Source organism: Athene noctua, chromosome 2 (assembly GCF_965140245.1).
Source record: "Athene noctua chromosome 2, bAthNoc1.hap1.1, whole genome shotgun sequence".
Lineage (NCBI taxonomy): Eukaryota > Metazoa > Chordata > Aves > Strigiformes > Strigidae > Athene > Athene noctua.
The window spans coordinates 141,393,256-141,412,430 of record NC_134038.1 but is presented as its reverse complement, the minus strand read 5'-3'; the positions used below and the strand labels follow the sequence as shown (position 1 = coordinate 141,412,430).

General features: G+C 43.8%; 2 protein-coding genes across 2 annotated transcripts in view; both read right to left on the bottom strand.

Moving 5' to 3' along the window:
• WIPF3 (WAS/WASL interacting protein family member 3) overlaps positions 1 to 18,293 on the bottom strand; it is a 78,771-nt gene extending 60,478 nt beyond the window's left edge. Inside the window, exon 1 of the mRNA XM_074900467.1 lies at positions 18,191 to 18,293. The gene's annotated coding sequence lies outside the window, so the exon portion shown is untranslated. The remainder of the gene's footprint in view (positions 1 to 18,190) is intronic.
• Positions 14,650 to 17,943, bottom strand: PRR15 (proline rich 15). The gene has a single exon (XM_074900470.1). The coding sequence runs from the start codon at positions 17,600 to 17,602 to the stop codon at positions 17,237 to 17,239; it is 366 nt and encodes a 121-aa protein (XP_074756571.1). The 5' UTR covers positions 17,603 to 17,943; the 3' UTR covers positions 14,650 to 17,236.
• Positions 18,294 to 19,175: the final 882 nt, after the last annotated feature.

Genomic DNA, 19,175 nt, shown 5'->3' with positions numbered 1-19,175 from the left:
GAATCGGAAGAGATCCCTGGCTCCAGCCTCCTGCCCCAAGGCAGTATCAGCTATATTTCAAAGAGGCCCTTATCTTAAAGCCGTGTATGGTGAAGGCAACCCTTCCAAGCTTTGCTTTTTCAAATGTCAAATCTAAGCTCCCTTTTTTGTAGTGCAGACCTTTTACTCCCTGCACTAGCTACCAAGGACACAGGAAGCAGATTATTCTTTCTTGCAGTAATTTTATAGGTGTTTCAAGACCATTATGTTTCCTGCTTTTTCTTTTCCTTTCTAGATTAAAAACCTCTAATTTATTCGGTCTGTCCTCATATATCATGCTTTCTAGGCTTCTGCTCATGCATATTAAGTACCTCCTGTAGACTCCCTTTACTTACCCTCCCTCTTTCTTAAAGCCTGAAGGATTCAGATCTGGATGCATGCTCCAATTGCAATCTCATCAATGCAGAACAGACATGAAGTATTGCTTCCCAAGCCAAGCTACTCTTGATTCAGTGCCTTTTATGCAACAGTTTAATAGCACTGTTGGTGGGTAAAAAAATGAGACAGTGTTTAAGGGACTCCTAGTACCAACATGGCATTCTTGGTCACCAGGGTCAGAGAGCAACTTCAGGAATAAAAGACTCAGAGGCCTGGACGCATAAGACGTAATAATTAAATTTCTACAGTTTTTTGTTGTTGTTTTGCTTTCAAAGAGACTTCCTGCTGTTTCTGCAATAAACTGGAGAACAGTACATCAAATGCATTGTCAGTAAAATTATAGGGTCCTTATACTCATTAAGGATATAGACTCTTCGGTAAATTACTGTCATTCTTCACTTTCATTGAGTTACTTCTGTGATGCAGTTCATCCAGACTGCAGCAATTCTCGCTGCCCTAGTTGTTTTGCTACCGCAGCCTGTCATTTGTATGCACCACTTTCCTGGTAAGTTCCATACTAAAGCAAAGTTCTTCCTAACAGCCATATCCCCATGGTCCTGAACAGTGATTTCCCTCTAAACCAACAACTAGCCTTCTCCCTGTTTTCCTTCAGTTCCTTTAAATCAGTGGGCTGTTTCATCTGAGGTCAACTGGAGGGGTTAGGAACATAGAAAGGAAATTTTAAGAATGGATAGGGGAATTTCACACTCCTTTTTCCCAGTGGAAGGCAGCAAAAGTTGCATGTCTAAAACTTATTAAAAAGTTCAAAAAATTATATAAGAATCCTGTAAAGCTCAGTTGTGAAGGACCCCTTGGCCTCTGGATTATGAGAAAGATTTTAAACCAAGTGGTCAGTTGTTATTTATAAAAGATTTTTGATCCTAAAGGATGCTGTTTGTAACTCCCTGAAAATACTGTGATTAATTTCTAAATGTTTTGCCTATTCGCATGAGTAATTCCATGTTTCATTTTACAGAGAGCATAAAGTAGTCATACCATGAAAGGAAGAGGATTTTAAAGAGGGATAGGTTCACACTTTGTTCAGTTTTGCTCTGAAAGCACCTTTTTTCTGTTGCTTTTCATCATTGAAATGTTCTTCATTTAAAATAGAAGACATTGAAACATATCTTGGTACTCTGTGGAAAACACTCCACAAAAAATGCCAAGACATTTAAACAGATGTACAAACATGAGTTGATCACTAGCTAATGCAAGAAGCAGTGATTCATGATGTGGGTACGTACTCAACTTGAAAAGTAGTTTAAAGGGACTGAATTTTCAAGGAGAAGCTCAGCTTTTCCTGAAAACCAGAACTGCCAAAAGAGAGTTGGAATTTAGCATTTTAGCCCGCCCTGCCAGCTCTGTGCCTGGTAATTTAAGTTCTGGGATTGTTTTCATCTGCCTTTTAATGTCCCTTCTATTTACTAGGAAGCCATGTTTCCCACCCACTTCGCAAAACTTAGCAGATGGCAAGTGAAGTATATGGCTGCCCAGGACTACCCTTACCTCCATGCCCTCCTCCAGCTTTCCCTCCTTGCCCTTCCTTTACATTCACTGTTTACATTCACAAGCCATTTCACAGGCGCACAGACCATTTTCACAGAAAGTTTCATCCTGGGGTTGTTTGCTTTTGTGTTTTGGTTTTTTTGTTGTCGTTGTTTAAAGTGGAGTGATTCATTGTCTCCAACCCCAAAGCCTGTTTGCTAAAACCTCTCCAGTTACTGATCCTCTAGGTGAGCCAAAATATCCATTTCCCGTAGCTCATAGCAAAGGGCAGAAGCAGACGCCAGCTTTGCTCCACCTGAGTTGCCAGCTTCCAGCTTCCCCAGAAAGCCATACGCTCTCTCCCCTTTCCAAAAGGGAATGTAAGTTGATCAGTGAATAATGACTTTGCTATTGCGAGTATGTAAACTTGACCTACAGGGAATATTCCAGAGAAAGGAGTGATTTCTAAACTAGTGCTTACGATTTCAGAAGGTGGAACTGCTGTGAGTCACAAACTCATTGGAAATTCAGTTGCAGAAGTGGAGTTTGCCAGCAGAAACAGAATTGTAAAGAGTGAAGTACAGTTCAACTCAACCACAGCTACAAAAAGGTGTCTTTTCTGACAAAATAAAGTATTCTACTGGACCACCAGATATCCCTTTAGTCAAATATTTGGTCTTTTCTTAACTCAAAGTGCAACATATTAAAATACTGTGAAAATATAACACAGCTGAGACATGGAAATAAGAGAAAGATGTCTTCACAAAATTCACTTCTTGATGCCTTTTGGAAGGGGAAATTTCTTAAACCATGTGAATTTTCTGCAGTGAAGTCTCATTCTAAAAAAGAGGTTACTCTAGTCTCTGCCTACTTTATAGCCCTTAGCTAATTCACGTTTGTAAAGCACTTTGAGTTCCTCAGGTAATGAATGGTACTACATGAAAGGAAAACGTGGTTGATCTCTATTAAAGATAAACTACTGTTTAGTCTGGATCTCTAGAATCATGGAAAAAAATAATCCTTTTCTCAACCATCTCTAAGACACAAGTTCAGAATATTAATTAATTCAGGCTTGCAATATTTTGTAAACCCTTAGTTCTTTGAAAGCATGTTTTATTTTCAGAGATTCATCTAAAACAGTGAACTCTAATGCATCTCAGACCTGCAGTTTAGTCATATCCTAATTTATAAGATGGTGTACATTAATTTATTGTTAAACCAGACCAATCAGTACAAGTCCTTGATCTCAAAGCAACCATCTGACTTTGAGAAATGACCTTTAAAACTATCATAAGTTCTGGCGCCAAGATTCTGCCATGACCCATGTTATGAAAGTAATATAATCTGTGGCAATACAACCATAATGAGTTAGTACCAGTGGTCTGATAGAACCTAGATAATGAGCACATCACGCCAATTTATAATAGCTCCCTGCAATATATTTGCAGGAGAATGATAGATTGCTTGTATACTTTTTATGAGACTTTCATAAGATAGCACATATCTTCCAGCACTATCTGATGCATAAACTTAATTTCAGTGTATTTGCCTGTCAAGCAATCAGATTTATGGTGCCCAAGCACAGTCACACTGGATCTGAGCAAAGGTCTATCCAGGCTACTGGCCAGCCTCTGTGTCAGTCCATAGGAGATGTTTAGGAAGAGAGTGTAAGAATAAAGCAAACACAGAATTATACTTCCTGCAGTATATCCTCACAGATCCAAACAGTCTAGCTGGGGACTACCTGAGACAGAGGTTTAATCCATATCTTTGTATTGAATAGGTTTTGATGGATTTCTCTCATCTGCAAATTTATTCATAACACTTTTTTCAACTTGTTATACTTTTTGTCTCCACAACACCCTATGGCAAGGAGTTCCACAGCTTAATTCATCGGCTGTGAAGAACATTTCCCGATTGCTTTAAACCAGTTTTCTCGAGCTTTTGCATAGAGGGAGAAAATAATGGTGTCCTGCTCACCTTTCTTCGCTGTTCATGATTTTGTATAGCTCTGTTATGTCTTTTCTCTGCTGAACTTTTTCAGAGTAACTCTGGCTAATCTCATCTTGAACAAAACCTTTCCGAACCTGTGATGATACTTTCTCAATACCTTTCTCTATACCTTTTTCTAGCCCTACCATACCTTCCCTGAAATAAAGACCAGAACTGCCTTCAGCAGTCAAGCTGTGGTCACATCATGAGCTTGCTGTTTTCAGTTTTGCTTGCTGTTCCTTTATTGATAAATCTTGACATTTTATTTACTTTTCTGGACTACCATGGAGTACTGAGCTGGCATTCTTGCTGGAACAGCCAACACAACAGTTTCAAGCTCTCTACCAAACAGTAATCATTTCTGGAGAGTTTATCATTGTAAGGATTGTTTTCCCCGGATCTATTACTGTACTGACTTTGACTTTCATCTGCCATTTTATTTGCCAAGTTTTAAGATCATAGTTTAAACTCTGACTTTTCTGAATGATCTATAGTCTTGTCACCTCACCCTTTGCTGCCTATTCACTGAGACCCACTTCCTGCTCTCAGAAAATTGACTGTTTATTACCCTTTGGATGTTTTTTCTTGTTGTTTTAAACTATTATTGATTCATGAGAGGACTATTTCTCATATCCAATTTAATAATTTATTTCCCAAGTAACAAGGAAATCATTTCGTTCAGGACTGGTTGCTGTAGAAGACATAACTTTTTAATCTCATGCCCTTTATACATTACAGCCTCAGCTTCACACTCAGAATTAAAAGGAAATGTCTTTCTCTAAATATAACAGCTCTGGATCCTGCAGTCAAATATGTATCATTTAAAAATACATACGGTGGTTGCTGCACACTCAGAGCATTGCTTTGGCTGTATAGTCCTATGCTCCAGTGATGCCATAGTCTGAAAAACACAATCAAGATCTCAGCATATATACCAGTAATTATTTGTTTTCCAGAGCAGCAGGAAATATAGATTTTTCTGAGTCTAAAACTTGGAGAACAAAAGCAGAAAAACCTCCTCCTGAGGCCAGCAGGAGCCCTTGGTATACTCCACTGAATATCAGATATCAACAGTACAATAAGAAAGCTTTTCTGTCATTAGCAGCTTTTCTCAATTGGGAAATTAAATGTCCTTTCATCTACCAGCCACAGATCAGGATCAGCTTTAGTACATCACTACTTAAAATGCCAGTGTAGGATTTGTTAATAGGCATTAAGTTATGCTCATATTGAAAATAACAATAAAAGACAGAATGAATGTCAGCCCTGTTCCCAGTTTGTTATTGGATTGTTTTCTCTGTCCACACCAAATCAGACTGTTTGCCTATCAAAGAGCATACAACATACATAAATATTTACATCCAAACCTGTTTTATAATGGATGTCACTTCTGAAGTCACACTGTCATGCCTTGTTCCTTTCTGGCAGGTTACCCTGCTGCATCTGTAACCAACACAGAGCACATTATGTCCTACTCCTCAGCCACTGGTCTTCCTACTTCCTTCAACCTTTCAGCCCTGACACAATTTACAGTTCAAACCCAACAGCATTTGCAGCGCTCGTTGCAAATGCACGAAGAATGAACTGTATTCCACATGCTCTGAGTGGGGGAGAGAAGGACTTACCCCTGAAGATTTCTGGCTCCCCCTTTCAGGTGCCTTCTTGGACATTTTCAGAAGCAAACCATTGATCAGGTATTGGTCTTTTGCAGCATGGCATTGCTTTCTGTGGGGCTGACAGCATGTGTTAATACGGTGCGGGAGATATCCATTGATCAGCTTTTCTAAGCCAGCAAAAAGCAGAGCTACTTAGCACGTGAAAGAGTCAGCTCCTCTCACATATGAGCTGTACATAGAAAAATCAGAATTTAGAGATCATGAGATTGAAGGATCTTTCATCTACGCCTTAGCAGCTACATACAGCTGAGCAGAGGACAGCAGCAACCACACAATGTGAATGGAGTTACTAGGGAAAGCGACAGAGCAGAGATTAAAAACTATTTTGGTGCCCACTGAGATTGCTCTGGGTCCAAGACAAAATAAGGCTGATATATTGAAATGAAGAGAGGCCTATGTGCTATTTCTTAAAGCTCTCCCTTCACCACTTTTGGCAGCGTGAAATGTTTGTCCCTTGTAATGCCTTGAGCACACAGACATACTTTTGCACGAGTGTTAAGAACATCACATTAACTCTCCCTGTCCAAAGAATCCAATAAAATTATAGGCTCATTTTACTTGTAATTTAGTTATACACAGTACTCTTAAATTTAAGCTAAATTAAGCTATTCCTACAGTGTATTATTAGTTGGGGAGAGGAGACAGCTTTAGAAAATCTGTGAAATCCATGTCCTTAGCTGGGTCATCAGTCTCAGGAGGAAGGCCTGCAAACACAAAAATTAACATTTATACCCCTGTTCCTAATGAATAAAGCTTTAGGATATTTATGTTTAGCATAATTAAAAGCCTGATCAAAACCTCTTGGAAACCCATGGTTGTATTTTCCCTTGAAGTACCAATCTGCAATTGCAGCATGCCTCTCAGGACCTCGGAGGGCAAAGTGAGTGTTAAGATGGATGCATCGAAAAGCAAAAGCTGTAAGTGTTACAGAAAGCTTAAATCCTCCAAGCAGGATCACTCCTGACAGAGAATCAGAGTCAATAACAGCAGCTATTGTCAGTGCTCAACAAATAAAGCTTGCAAACTGCATGTTTTCAAACTGATAAGAGGGTGAGAAAAAACTTGTGTGAGCAGCAGATTGAGCCTGGGATTCACAATTCATACATAATATCTCAACAGTTACTAAAAAGAGGGGACCTCTATAGTACAGCCTGTTGACCTCCTTGCCTGAAGCTGGTCATGCAAATTGCAATAGCCCTGCTCCAGAGGAACCTGTAGTTGCCTAAAAAAAACCAAAAACCAAAAAACAAACAAACAAAAACCTTGGAAATGTTTTTTTTTTTTGAACAGATCCTGAAGTACCTATGACAAAAGAAGCATTTTTACTTTTTTTTTTTTTTTTTCCTGGGGCTTGTTACAATGGTGTACAAAGACAGCCAGTCTCTATAAGAGTGAGGCTGTTTCTAAAGAACATAAAATATAAGAAGCTACTATGTGCCAGCTCAAGAAATTATAAAAGTTAAGCAATTTTATGTATACACAAAAGGGACTATACAATGGTCAGCCTTAGCTGGAGTTGTACAGGTAAAATTCCCACTCTTCTTGATGATTAAACTTTTACAAGGGCGATCTAGATCATCATTGACACAGGGCACGCCACAACTGATATAAAAAATACTTCACCTGGTAGGTGAGTTTAAAATCTGGAGAGTCACTAGAAAGTATGGGAGTGTAAAACCTGTCATCTACTTCAAAAGGAAAGCCCCTGGAGCTGACAGGCTTGGGTGTCTCTGTTGGGAAGGAGACTGAGGATGCAAGTTCCTCCCAAAAGATATGATTGAGAAGCTATTCACATCAGCCCCTCCCTACAGCAGGAAGGACATTGTCTATTGCTGTGTAATTGTGAATATTTTATTGTTTGAACATTGGACAGTTTAACTGCTATAAAAACAAGCATGCCATATCACACTGCACATGCCTGGAGCTGGCTTGTTTGGTTTTTTTTTTCAAATGCTAAATATGACAAGACATTTTAAAGATACTTCATTTTCTGGTGCAGACACAGGAACTCCTTCCAAGTACTCATCCACCCCTAGGAGCAGAAAGGTCATCCCTTCTGCTCATGCAGTTCCCATTCAGAGGAATCCAAAAGCATTTACCAAATATTATCTGCCTAGAAATTAGTACATGATGTGCAAAAGTACAGCTGCATTTCAATAAAATATAGTAAAAATACAGCTTGTTGTAGCAGCAGCAAAAGGTACCTGCTAGGTCTGAACCACAGAGAAATCAGCACTGACAAATACAGACCTTTCTGTACTTCTGCGTAAAGGGTCCTTGCTCTGGCACAAATAAAATGCATGACTTTTGGCCTGCTAGCAAAGTCCAGATTGACTAAGGAGCTTTGGTTTTTGGACTCTGTTCCAGGCTGGGACTCCTCAAAGCTCGGGTGCTGGGCTGAGGTGGAAGTCCTGGGGACAGGAGTTTTTCATGTTCTCTCTTTCTGCTGGGACGTTTTCACAAAGGCACACTCCAGAGCCCAGAATCTCCTCTTGAGCAGAGGTGACAGCGCCATTTCTTCCACAGAAGTGCACAGGACTTGGTTTTATGTTTTCATACCAAGAGAGACAGTTTTTCACCAGGTCAAACCAAATGTCCATCTAGTACAGCAATCTCTGACAGTAATTAATAGTAAATATTCCCTTTCATCATCTCCTGAACAAGACTAACATGGCATATTTCCTCTGCTATGCTCTCCCACTTCTGACAAGAGATCAAGGCTTTCTGGTCAAGAAATTCCTATTGGGAGGTTACAAGCCCATCTTTGTGTTAATAGCTCTCCATGGACTTTTCTCACTAATCTGCCTAATAGTTTTTGAGCCCCATCAACATCACTGAGATTTAAAGCACTTACCAAGGAAGGTGTCTACCTCAATCATGTTTCCCTCATGCCTGCAGGGACTGAAACTACCTCTGTCAAGACAGTTACCTGAGGCTGCAAATCTTCCCAGTCTGTTGGATGGGCAGGTTTCTCTAACTACCTGAGAGAGCAAAGCATCTTCATTCTCAGATATATTTTTAATAGCCTCTTGGCAGATTCAGAGTGAAGATTAACAGCACAGAGTAACAGAGCAGCTGTCCAAAGCAGAGAGCAATTAGCTGGCCTAATGAGCAAACACTACAAGCAAGACTGATCAAAATGGCACAGCAATGATACATTGCCATCAGCATAAAACAGGACTGTCAATGTGCCTTTCTTAAACCAATTATGTGAGTAAAAAGTTCTGCATGTTTCCTACACGTTGGGATCAGATCCATTAGCAAGGATAATGAGTCTCAGGTTTAAGGTCCCTCAGAGCATGCACCGCTTCCTCCTGGAGTGAAAGGGCATCTAGTTCCCCATAGTCAGCTGCATCTTCAGATAAGACCCTGCAGCTCTCATTCACAAGAATTTCATGGGTGTGTTTGTGAACAGATATGGACCTTAGACAGGGGGATTCCTCCCCATAAATTTAGCTTTATTTTATCATGTAAAAATGGATCTTCTCCACAAGTTCTTCCTTTAGTCAAGACTTTAGTGAATGACGCTCCTTCTCAAATCTGTCAAACATATTCAAATGATATTACTGCACTGCTTAAAGCCTGATGAAGGCATGTGGGGGATCTGTCACAGCGATAGGAAACACCAACACGACTCCCACAAGCCAAAACACAACTAGCTTTGATTTGTCAAAGAACAATAATTAAGACAGGCTCCTCCAGGATCCCTGTGGCATTAACTCCTCCAGTAGTAGCTTATAATTTCCATTTTGCCAGTTGAGCAAGCCCTGTTTCCTCTGGAGGGACTACCAAGGTGCTCTAGAAGAGGTATCATAGAGTCAAAGCCTTCTCAGGTACAGTGCCACTGAGCAGTCACGTGGGGCGTGCAGGGACGCTCCAGCCGATGATACAATCCCCAAGCAAGACAGGAAGACAACATTTTCAAAATGCTTCCTGCATGTAATGGCCTGCGTTGATTTGCACAGGTCCATGGCTAAATGCAGATCCTTCACACATACTGGCAGGTGGCATTGTATGTGCAGATATCAAAGGCTGGGTCTCACATACATCCTGAAAATACCCCATTTGCTAGCACACACTGGGCATGTTACCAGTCTCAAGAAGCCTAGTTTGCACCGCCATTTTTGCCTCTCCCCACACAGCAGACACTTCTTGGTATCATTTATAGAAAACTTTATAGAGCATGCAAATGCCATAAAAGGCCAGCAAAGCCTTGGCAAGTGACCTTTCCCCAGCCTTGGGAACAAGCTGAGGATCTTTATGGTGACAGTTCAGACCCAAAAGTGAGTTAAAATTGTATTGCTGATGTCTCCTCTGGATTGCAGGGCTTGAAAGAAAGGTGTCATATGACTGCTGCTTGACATGGGCATTTGTTGAAGCAAACATTTAAAAAAAAAAGGGCTTGAATAGCTCTTAATTAAATGGGTTTGCATTGTGTTTAATGGGTGTGTGCCCCATCCTGGCTGGCAGGTAAAGGCCAAAGCAGTAACTAACACCGAAACACAGGGAGGGATGGGGGCCTCCACACACCTCAGGATTTAAAACGATCTTCAACCTTTAGTCTTGTTCTCGACGCAGACAAAAAGCATGAGAGAAGATTTCGCTGAGCTTTATAAAGAAGCTGTTTAGCAGTAAAAGCTGATCTAGAGGTAGAGGACAAAAGAACAATGGCTCTGTCGAAATGCTACACGAGGCTGAGCTGAAACTACCTCACTGAGAGGTTCTGTAAGGAATAATTTTGAGTCAAGACTGGGAAAGATCAAATAGCAGCTGGAAAGCAAGAATATACCAGGGAGGAGGGGAGAAAGGAGTTACACTGCTTCAGCACGAACAGCTGAAAATACAGAATAAAAAATACATGTTATTAGGCAGATCTTTTGCATTGTTAACTCTATTAACCTTGGTAAATAAACCAGAAATGTACCTTTATAACTTCCTCATCTTAGTACAATTCTGATAGTTTCTGAGAGTTTTTCCTGAAGCTTAGATCCACAAAGGTACTAAGACACCACTGAAGCAAGCGGAATCAGACACCTCAATGCTTTTGTCAGCGTGACCCTTTGACCACACTGGAAATCTGCAGCTGCACGAGGGGAGACACATACTCATGCAACCACACTAGTTCAAATACACATCTTAGGTTATAACTAAATGTTTTTTCCCGTGCGTACAAGTGGGATGCCAATGCCACAGCTACAACTACAATTCCACTTCTGCCTGTCTCTGTGGTTCTCATTAAAGTTCCAGCCATAGTTTACAATGCACAGCATCAGTAACTGTCCTGGAGGTAGCTGTGCAATGACATGTAAGTTTAAGTGATGTTAAAACTCCCATATATCCAAAGGTCCCTCTCAGGGATCTGAAACTTTAGAAAGCCCATTTGAATCTCTTGCCACCACTTATTACACTTTGGTTTTCTTAGGCATTTTCACCATAGCCTGATTTCTGGTCTCAGACTAGATGCATTATTCTGTTCAGGTACTTACTTATGAGCCTTACTTTAGCCCTATATCTTGAATTTATTTTCTTTAAAGGAGGGATGATGCATGTTTTTTTCCAGGAAGATGAAAGGATCAGTCTTCAGCAGTGAGCTGACTTCTCCAGAGCTCTCCACAACTGCAAGGTATTATTACTAATTCGAGTTTAGTTTTAGACATAGGTCAGAGGAATATCTTCAAATTTTGTGGAAACATTTTGCAGGGGATAAGCCCAGACAAATTTCTGTCCAGTACAAAAAGGAGAATATCCATGAATAAAACTGGAGAGGTAATATACAGTGAAAAAATTACTCATTATAAAGGCAACTGCATTTATTATTATAGCAGAAAAATAAAACCATATTAATTAAGGAAGAATAGCTGTCTAGAACAAGAGGTAATATTTTAAGTGCTTCAATTGATTATTTAAAATGGGACCTCATCTTTTCAAAGCTGCTTTCAATCATGGTCAGCAACATTTACTGTTCTAATGTCACTCCTCACTTTCTCACCGTTTTCCATTTCAGATGCAATTCGGCAGATGTTAATTAACACCTGCAATAGCTAATATATTACCTAGAGGCATTTTCATAGCTACTTTCATTGAGAACTGAGCCAGGAACAAACCATAGCTTCCTGGCCTTGCATGAAGAATTAAACCACCTTTGAATGCCCATTGTAATGTCTAGTCGTTGGTTTGTCTCTTCCTCAGGAGAAAACCATTGCAGAATTCTGGCCTTGTATATTCTGTATGTCTGCCTATTTCATAAATTCTACTTTTCTAGCTGCTTTAGGGTCTAGCAAGCAGACTGCTATAGCATTGGTATGTCAAGAAAAGAACCCCAAAATAGAGAAGCCAGAAAATATGTTTTTTCTCCTCCTCCTCCTTGCAGAGGTCTGAGCTACAGCATTTCTATCAAGTACTGTTGGCAGAATTTATCTTTTAAGTTTACACTGTGTTCCAAGTCCCGAACCTATGATGTTAAACAGGACAGGTAAACCAACTCTGATTTTTGGAAACTTCTGTCACTGAAAGTGCATGCCAAGATAAACACAACCAAGGACGCGCAGACTATGAGGCTCCTTCTGTTTCTCAGGTAGTGACATTTCCAGAACCAAGACTAAGGCTCAGTTCTGCTCCTGTTCATAAAACTGAATGGGAATGTGCCCAGAAGCATATGGACAAACGGTTTTATTGTAAGTTTTTCTTTTTCCTTGGCCACTGAAGTGCTGCTCACTGTCCCGTCACTGAGTTCTTGTGAGAGCAGTGCACGGTTTATCTGTTCATTTACAGGCTGAGGATAAAATAAAGACCTGGAAAGCAAAATGGATGAAAGCCAGCGGTGAAAAGAAAAAACCAGTGAGCCACCAAAGTTCAAGGATGCACAGTACCTCTAATTTTTCACTTCAGCAGACATACCTATGTATGGTTGCTTTCAGTAATGCAGAGGATCATGTTTTTTACCTCCATAGTGGAAAAGGAACTACCATGATAAAATGGTAACTTTGGATCAGGGGAAAGACCCGAGGCATTGCAAACAGGCAGGGGAAGATGTAGCACATACAGGCTTTCGTCTGAGAATCAAGCCTACTTCACACTTCCCAAACCATCCGATAGCCTGGTAACAGGTAATACTCTGAAAAAACATTCTAACTCATTTTTACTCACATGAAACATGATGTCTAGACTTGATGAGAATTACTCACCAGAGTAAATTTTTCATTTAAAATCATGCCTTAAGGCTATTGTGGAAAGCTCTTTGCTATCCCCCAAACACGTATTATCTAATGTTATATTGCTTTATCTAGATAAAATGGGCAGTAAATCAAATTCGTAAGCTGCAGCTGATAATCAATACGCTTTAGTTGAAGACTGTCTCCTAATATTGTTCCTTAGAGCTATTTGTGAATTTCAGATGTGTCGTTAAGGATAAAACAGATAAACTACTTAACTACTTCTGGTGTTTATAATATTGAGCAACTTTATCCCTTATGTTTTATTCTGAAATGAAAAATCACAGCCAGCAGGACTCCCATCTTACAATAAATTAGTGATGAAGGGGAAAGGTTTGTTTTTCAAAATGGTGTAATTATATGGTCTCAAATATCTTCTATAACCAACCCTCTCTCACCTCAGCTTTTAAAAGACATCTTAGAAAATACCAGGTTTGGGTTTCCTTCTTTTGCTCTGACAGAGGGGATCCTAAAAGGCAGCAAAATGAGCTTCCAGTTTATACCTGCAGTTGAAACTGGTTTTCTTCCAATTAGATATCAGATGTTTGAATGAGCTAAATTAAACATGGGCTTTAACATGAAGCATTCAGCTGCACTGGCCAGGCCAAGGCTGGGAGTTCTGTCCTTCAGATTTTAGCCCTCATATGAGGTTATTTTGTTAATGGACTTGATATTTCAAATCTAAAATTATCATTGGTTGCACTACAGTGGAGACAGAGCTTAAAAACAAAACACAAAAAAACAGAGAAGACCCCTTTCCCCCCCAAACCAGTAAGGTCCCCTTTCCATTCTTTCAGTTCAGTTTAAGTCACATCCTGACTTAACATCTGAGGTTAAAAGCCTTGAGGGTTTCAAGGCATTTTTTTCAGTGTTTCCAATTTAGGATCATTTTCTGCAGGTGCTCCCTATAATCTTTGTTGAGGTCCAGACTGACCAGCCTACAATAGCAGGGAATGATTCACCAAGCAGCTACTCAGAGATTTATTTTTAGTTTTGGCAAGAGCAGGAATAAGCAGGCATATACTTAGCGAGTTTGTCTGAAAAGTTCACTCAGTTTACTAAATATTTATTTTTTTGCCCCAAGCCTGCAATCCTCAGTAGTATCTGGGATAATACTAAGAAAATTTCACTACAGCTGATGTAGCTGAGGTTGAACCTCATCTGCTTATTTCGATGTATTTTGTCAATATGTCACCGCTTGCTTTTAAAAACAAACAGCAACTACTTTCTCAGCTGTCCTATTTCCTAAACTTACTTTGTGATGCATGATCATTATAAAGGAGATGAGGAAAATACCTATATTAAGAATGCTGACAGCCTTTTAATAATTCAGTGCACAGAAATGCACTATTGTTATAACTGAACAAGTATTCTCCAATACAAAAGAAAGGTTGAACTTTCTCCATTTCAAGGGTTAAAAAAATAAATTCAGATGCTCCATAAAACACTGTCTTTTTCTTCATCAGCTTAATTAATTTACACGTCTAAGGATTACTTAAAGCATTATCTGATGCTCAGACTGAGAAACAAGAGGACTATTTCTGCACTACAAGTCAGTTATGGCCAATGGGGCGTCTCACTCCTTGCTGTGGTACGCAGGGCAGCACTAACCTAAGATACTGCTGCGTGGCCCTTGCACAGAGGGTGGGGAAAGTGAGACAAGGCAGTCAGCCCGTTTTCTCATGGATCTAGTTTTTCAGTGCCTGCTATCAAATTCATTGAAGCAAGGATTTGACTGAGCAGGAAGATAGAATTACGTCTCCTTCCCACAGCTCAAGGTCAGGATAAAGATGGAGGATGGCTGCAAGCGAGTCATTTTATGTGCATTTATTGACTTTGTATTCTGACAGAATTTCCAAGCTGAAAGTACCATGCACAAGGATTAAGACATGGCTAATGTTTAGACACATATTAACCAGTATTGATATCGAATCTTAACAGCAGCCATCTGAACAGCATACCAGACTTATTCTCAAATAAAACTCAAATTGGTAGGTATCTTGTGCCTAGGTGAAGACTTGGAACTAATAAACCTGAGACATTTCCAAAGAGCAAATAGAGGTTCACTCTAGAAAGGGGCAGCTTGGAGGTACAGAAGATGGGAAACTGAATTTTCGTAACAGTGTAAGGCAGAAAAGCATTTGCATTAAAAGTATAAAACACTAGTCTGCATACTTGGGCTTCTGGATAGTTCTGAGGATCCGACCCTCACAGAGTTCACACTAAACCAGACTCAGGAGTAAAGAAATGCACCACTGCAGTATCTGCTTACTTGTTCTTCCATTTTGGGGACACACATAGAAGAAAAGTTCTTTGAGCCCTCGAATACATCAATACAGGCAGAATTCTTTTATCTGTAATAGATGTGAACATGTTGCCTTCCAAAGGTAGTATGACAACCCTGGCAGCAAGGTCACCTCTGCCTCCTATCCCCCCACCTCAGGCTAACTGTAGCTGAAGTACAGTTCTTCATCCATCTCTCCATTCCCAGATTTAATTTTTCCTCCTTCTCTCTCACACCCCTTCATCTGGGGCTGGGTTTGCTCCTATTGTTTCTTCTTAGCAGAGGGATTTCAGATGCCCCTTGACTGGAGAGGCTCCACATAAGAAAAGCATCTCCAAGGAGAAACTTTTAAGGAGCTCCCCCTACAACCTCCCACCTCTCTGCTTGGTCAGCAAGTAGTCAGGAACATAAAAAGGCAGTCCAAAACCAGTACCTTGTGGTTTTACTAAATGAAATTAAAAAAACTTTGCCTGCGCATTCGGTAGAAAAAAGCTTTTATGGAAATAATTTGATGCTACAGTCCCCTTGTCCTTGCATTTCAGAGTCTGAAGGAGTAGCTCGGTGAAGGACCGGTGAGTACCTAAGCCAGCTAGGTTGTCAAGAGTTTATTGCACTGGAGCTTTCAAAGTTCATTATATATTATTACACACATCGACCCATAAGGCACTTCTTCAGCAACTACCGCATAATTTCAGTGATTGTCAGTGACTGGTTTAATCCATATTTTCAACTGGAACTCAGCTCTCAGCTCTTGTTTCCTTTCAGGTCACTTTTTATTTTTAATTGACCTTAGATCATTAGTTACAACCAAACAAAATCATAACTGAGTAATACTTGACTGTTAGGAAACAATTTTCAGTCCCCACCGCTATGTAGTATCTTATAGTTAGAAAAAGTCTAAAACCATTTTAACAATATATATTGCGAATGCATTTAAAATAAATAAATCAGTTGTTGCTACATCACCTACTATAAAGAAATGTGTAATAGCCAACTGTTTTTAGCCAAGTTTGCTCTGTAAGGCACAACACCAGTACAATTCTGATGACAGTTTATTTTTCCAAAAATCCAGGAGCTGTTAGAGGGAGCAGATAGCTGCTCAAGTTAAAGCACATTATCTTGCTATCAAAAGACATCTTGGGAATCTTTAACCTTGCTTCACATGCGTCAGACACGGTAAAGAACATCTGCAGTGGTGCCCAAGCCTAGTTCTACATTAAGAGTAAAACCCTGCCTGTGCTCTCTAGGGCTGGTCTTGTCTCCCAGAAGAATATTTACATTTTATCACACAATTTCTTCACCGGAGCTTCATTATGCCAGTTATGCAAAAATCATGTGTTCCCTGTGTAAACAGCGTGAATTGCTAAGACAACAACAACAACCAGCCTCCCTCTGTAACAGACCTACAGGAGACCAGCCTCTGAAACACCTGCTTATCATTACACAGTCAGAAGAGGGAGAAAACCAGCACGGTCCTGCCTTTTGCATATTTGAATGCGATGTGGTGTGGGGTACGGGCGAATGCAGGCGCCTGTCCCTCACGATAACTCTCTTTTGACCCCCACAGGGGAACGAGGCTGGGTTCACGGTGTGCCTGCAACCGCAGGGCATGGGCACACACAGCACCGCCGGAGGTCCTCGGCCCCGAAATGAGATAAGAGCACTTAGTTTCCCCCTTCCTTCGATAAGGCAGCGCGTGAGAGGAGAGCAGCGAAGCGCCTCGTCGCCTGGCGAGCTCGGAGGAGCCGGGTCGCAGGCCTGAGAAGTCAGCGCCTTGGCTCCTGGCGAGGTACAGGGACCCCAGCGTCGGCCCCCGGACAGCACCTTCGAGTCCGCTCGCCACAGGACAGGGAGTGGGGTGTTTACTGGTGTTATTTTGTGAGGACAATCACATCGTCCGTCGTCGGGGGGTTTGGTCTTGGCGGCGTTCGTGGAACACGGCACGGGATCCCCTCGTCTGGCGCGGGTGCCGGGCTTCCCGCAGTGTCCGGTCAGGGCTGGGGAGGCCGCTACCGCGCACCTCCCAGTGGCCCACGGGGCCAAGCAAGGCTAAGCAGCCCCGCCGCGGGGCAACCGCCGGCTCCGGCCGCCCGTCCTGCCGGCGCTCCGGACAGCCGTCCGGTGGCGGCTCCTCCCAGGGCCGCGGCTCCGGGGGGCGATACCCTCCGGGGCTACTCGCCCCCCTGGGCGGTATGGCCAGGGGCGCCGCCGCCGTCGAAGACCTCGGGGCTGTCGGCCAGCAGCGAGGTGCGCACCTTCCGCCTCTCCTTGAAGCGGCCCGAGTGGGAGACGCGGAGGCTCCGCCGGTTGCCGCCGCCCGCCCCCGCGGCCTCGCCGCTGCCGAAGGGGGGCGGCTGCTCCTCCCGGCCGCCGGGGCTGGGGGGGGCGGCGGGGGCCTCGCCGGCGGCGGGGGGCGGCGGGGCGGCTGCAGCTTCCTTGTGCTTCTTCTTGCTGGTCAGCGACTTCCACCAGGGCCCCGCCGAGCTGCCCTTCACGCCGGCGCGGGGGGCGGCGGTGGCCGCGGCGCTGTCCGCCATCTCGGGCTCCTGCTGTGGGGAGGAGGTGGGGGGGGAGACAGCGAGGGCGGGCTGGCAGCCGGGCTCGCCGCCGCCCCGCCCGCCGGGGCCCCTCCGCCGCTCGGGCCGGTGCCGCTGAGGGCGGCGGGGAGCCCTCTTCGCCAGCACGGGGGAGGCGGGCAGCGCTCCTGGGGTGCTCTGCGCGGCTCCCCGGCAGCTGCCGAGCAGGGAGGGACAGGTCGCGCACAGGCAGCCGGGGAGGGGGTGGCGGGGCGGCAGGATTTCGCGCTTTGCCCTGGCCGAGCCCCGGTGACCGGCTCCGAAGCGCCACCCGCCTTCCCGTGCGCGGCTGGCGGGGAGAGGGAAAGGTAAATAAAGCCCCGGAGCTGCCGGACCCGCGCCCTGCGCTCGCCCGCCCCTGAAGGGGACCCCGAGGCCCAGTACCCTGGGGCTGCTGCCTCCCCCGGGACGGGGCCGGGAGCCCGCGTACCTCCGGGGGACTCCTGCGATGGGGCGCCGCTCCCCCCTCCCTCCTTCCCTCCTTCCCTCCTTCCCTTCCCTTCCCCCGCCGGCTCCCGGCGCAACAGGTACGGGGGAGGCGACACTGACCTGCGCTGCCGGCGCTCTCCTTCTCCCGCCGGGGAAGCGCGGCCGCTCCTACCGCCGCACGCCCCTACGGCTCCATGGCCGCGGCGGGGAGCGGCCCGGCGGGAGCGGCGGCAGGTGGCGGCCAGTGCGGCGGCTCGGCCCCGGGGGCGGGGCCGCTCCCGCTCACCTGGCGGGGGGGGGGGGGGGGGGGCGGCGTTGGGGCTGCGGAAGGGAGTGCGGGGGGAAGAGGGGTGACCCCTGAGGGGACACCGGGAGGAGGGGGTTTAGTGCGCGTCACGGAATCCCGGGCTACCGGCGGTGGATGCGGTGGCGTCAGCGTGCGCGGCTGAGGCAGCGGCGCGATTCGTTGGTGCGCACGGTGGATGCGCGCAGGTGAGTCTTTGGTAGCCGCGAAGAAAATGGAATTGTCTGTAACTGCCCATCTTTAGAAAATGAATGTAGCTGACGCACTAAGAGAGACTGTGCCGTCTAATATTACCGGGACTTTGAACTTCTGTGTGATGATGGATGTATATACGGCCAAGCAAATGTCTTTTATTCACTCAGAAAGGAGAAAAAAGATTTGCATGTGCCACACTACGTGTTAAAAATGGTGATTTGCTCTTTGCAGAACTATGCCTTGTCATGCCATGTTTGATCCCTAACAGCCCTCCTGTCAAGTGCACAGTCAGTTACTGAAGGATGCCTGTGATCGTGTGGAGGAGTTTGTGAAACCAGTGGTATTTCAACCTCATCTTCTTTTGCAGATCAGCTTCTGCTGCTTGCACCTTCCCATAAAAACAACACGTATGGAATCTGGTGAATGCAGGTTACTGAGGGACAGGAGCCTGGGGTGGGCACTTACATTACTCTGTAGATTGTTCCCTTCAAACCCAAAGGCTTTTGGAATGGGAAGCATGCATGCACACACACTTGAAAGTACTATAGACCATCTGTCATACTAACTAAAACCAGCAGCAAAAAATCTCTTCTATGAAATAAAACC

Coding starts and splice junctions, on each gene's coding strand:
- PRR15 (XM_074900470.1), bottom strand. CDS start 17,602: ATGGCGGACAGCGCCGCGGCCACCGCCGCCCCCCGCGCCGGCGTGAAG.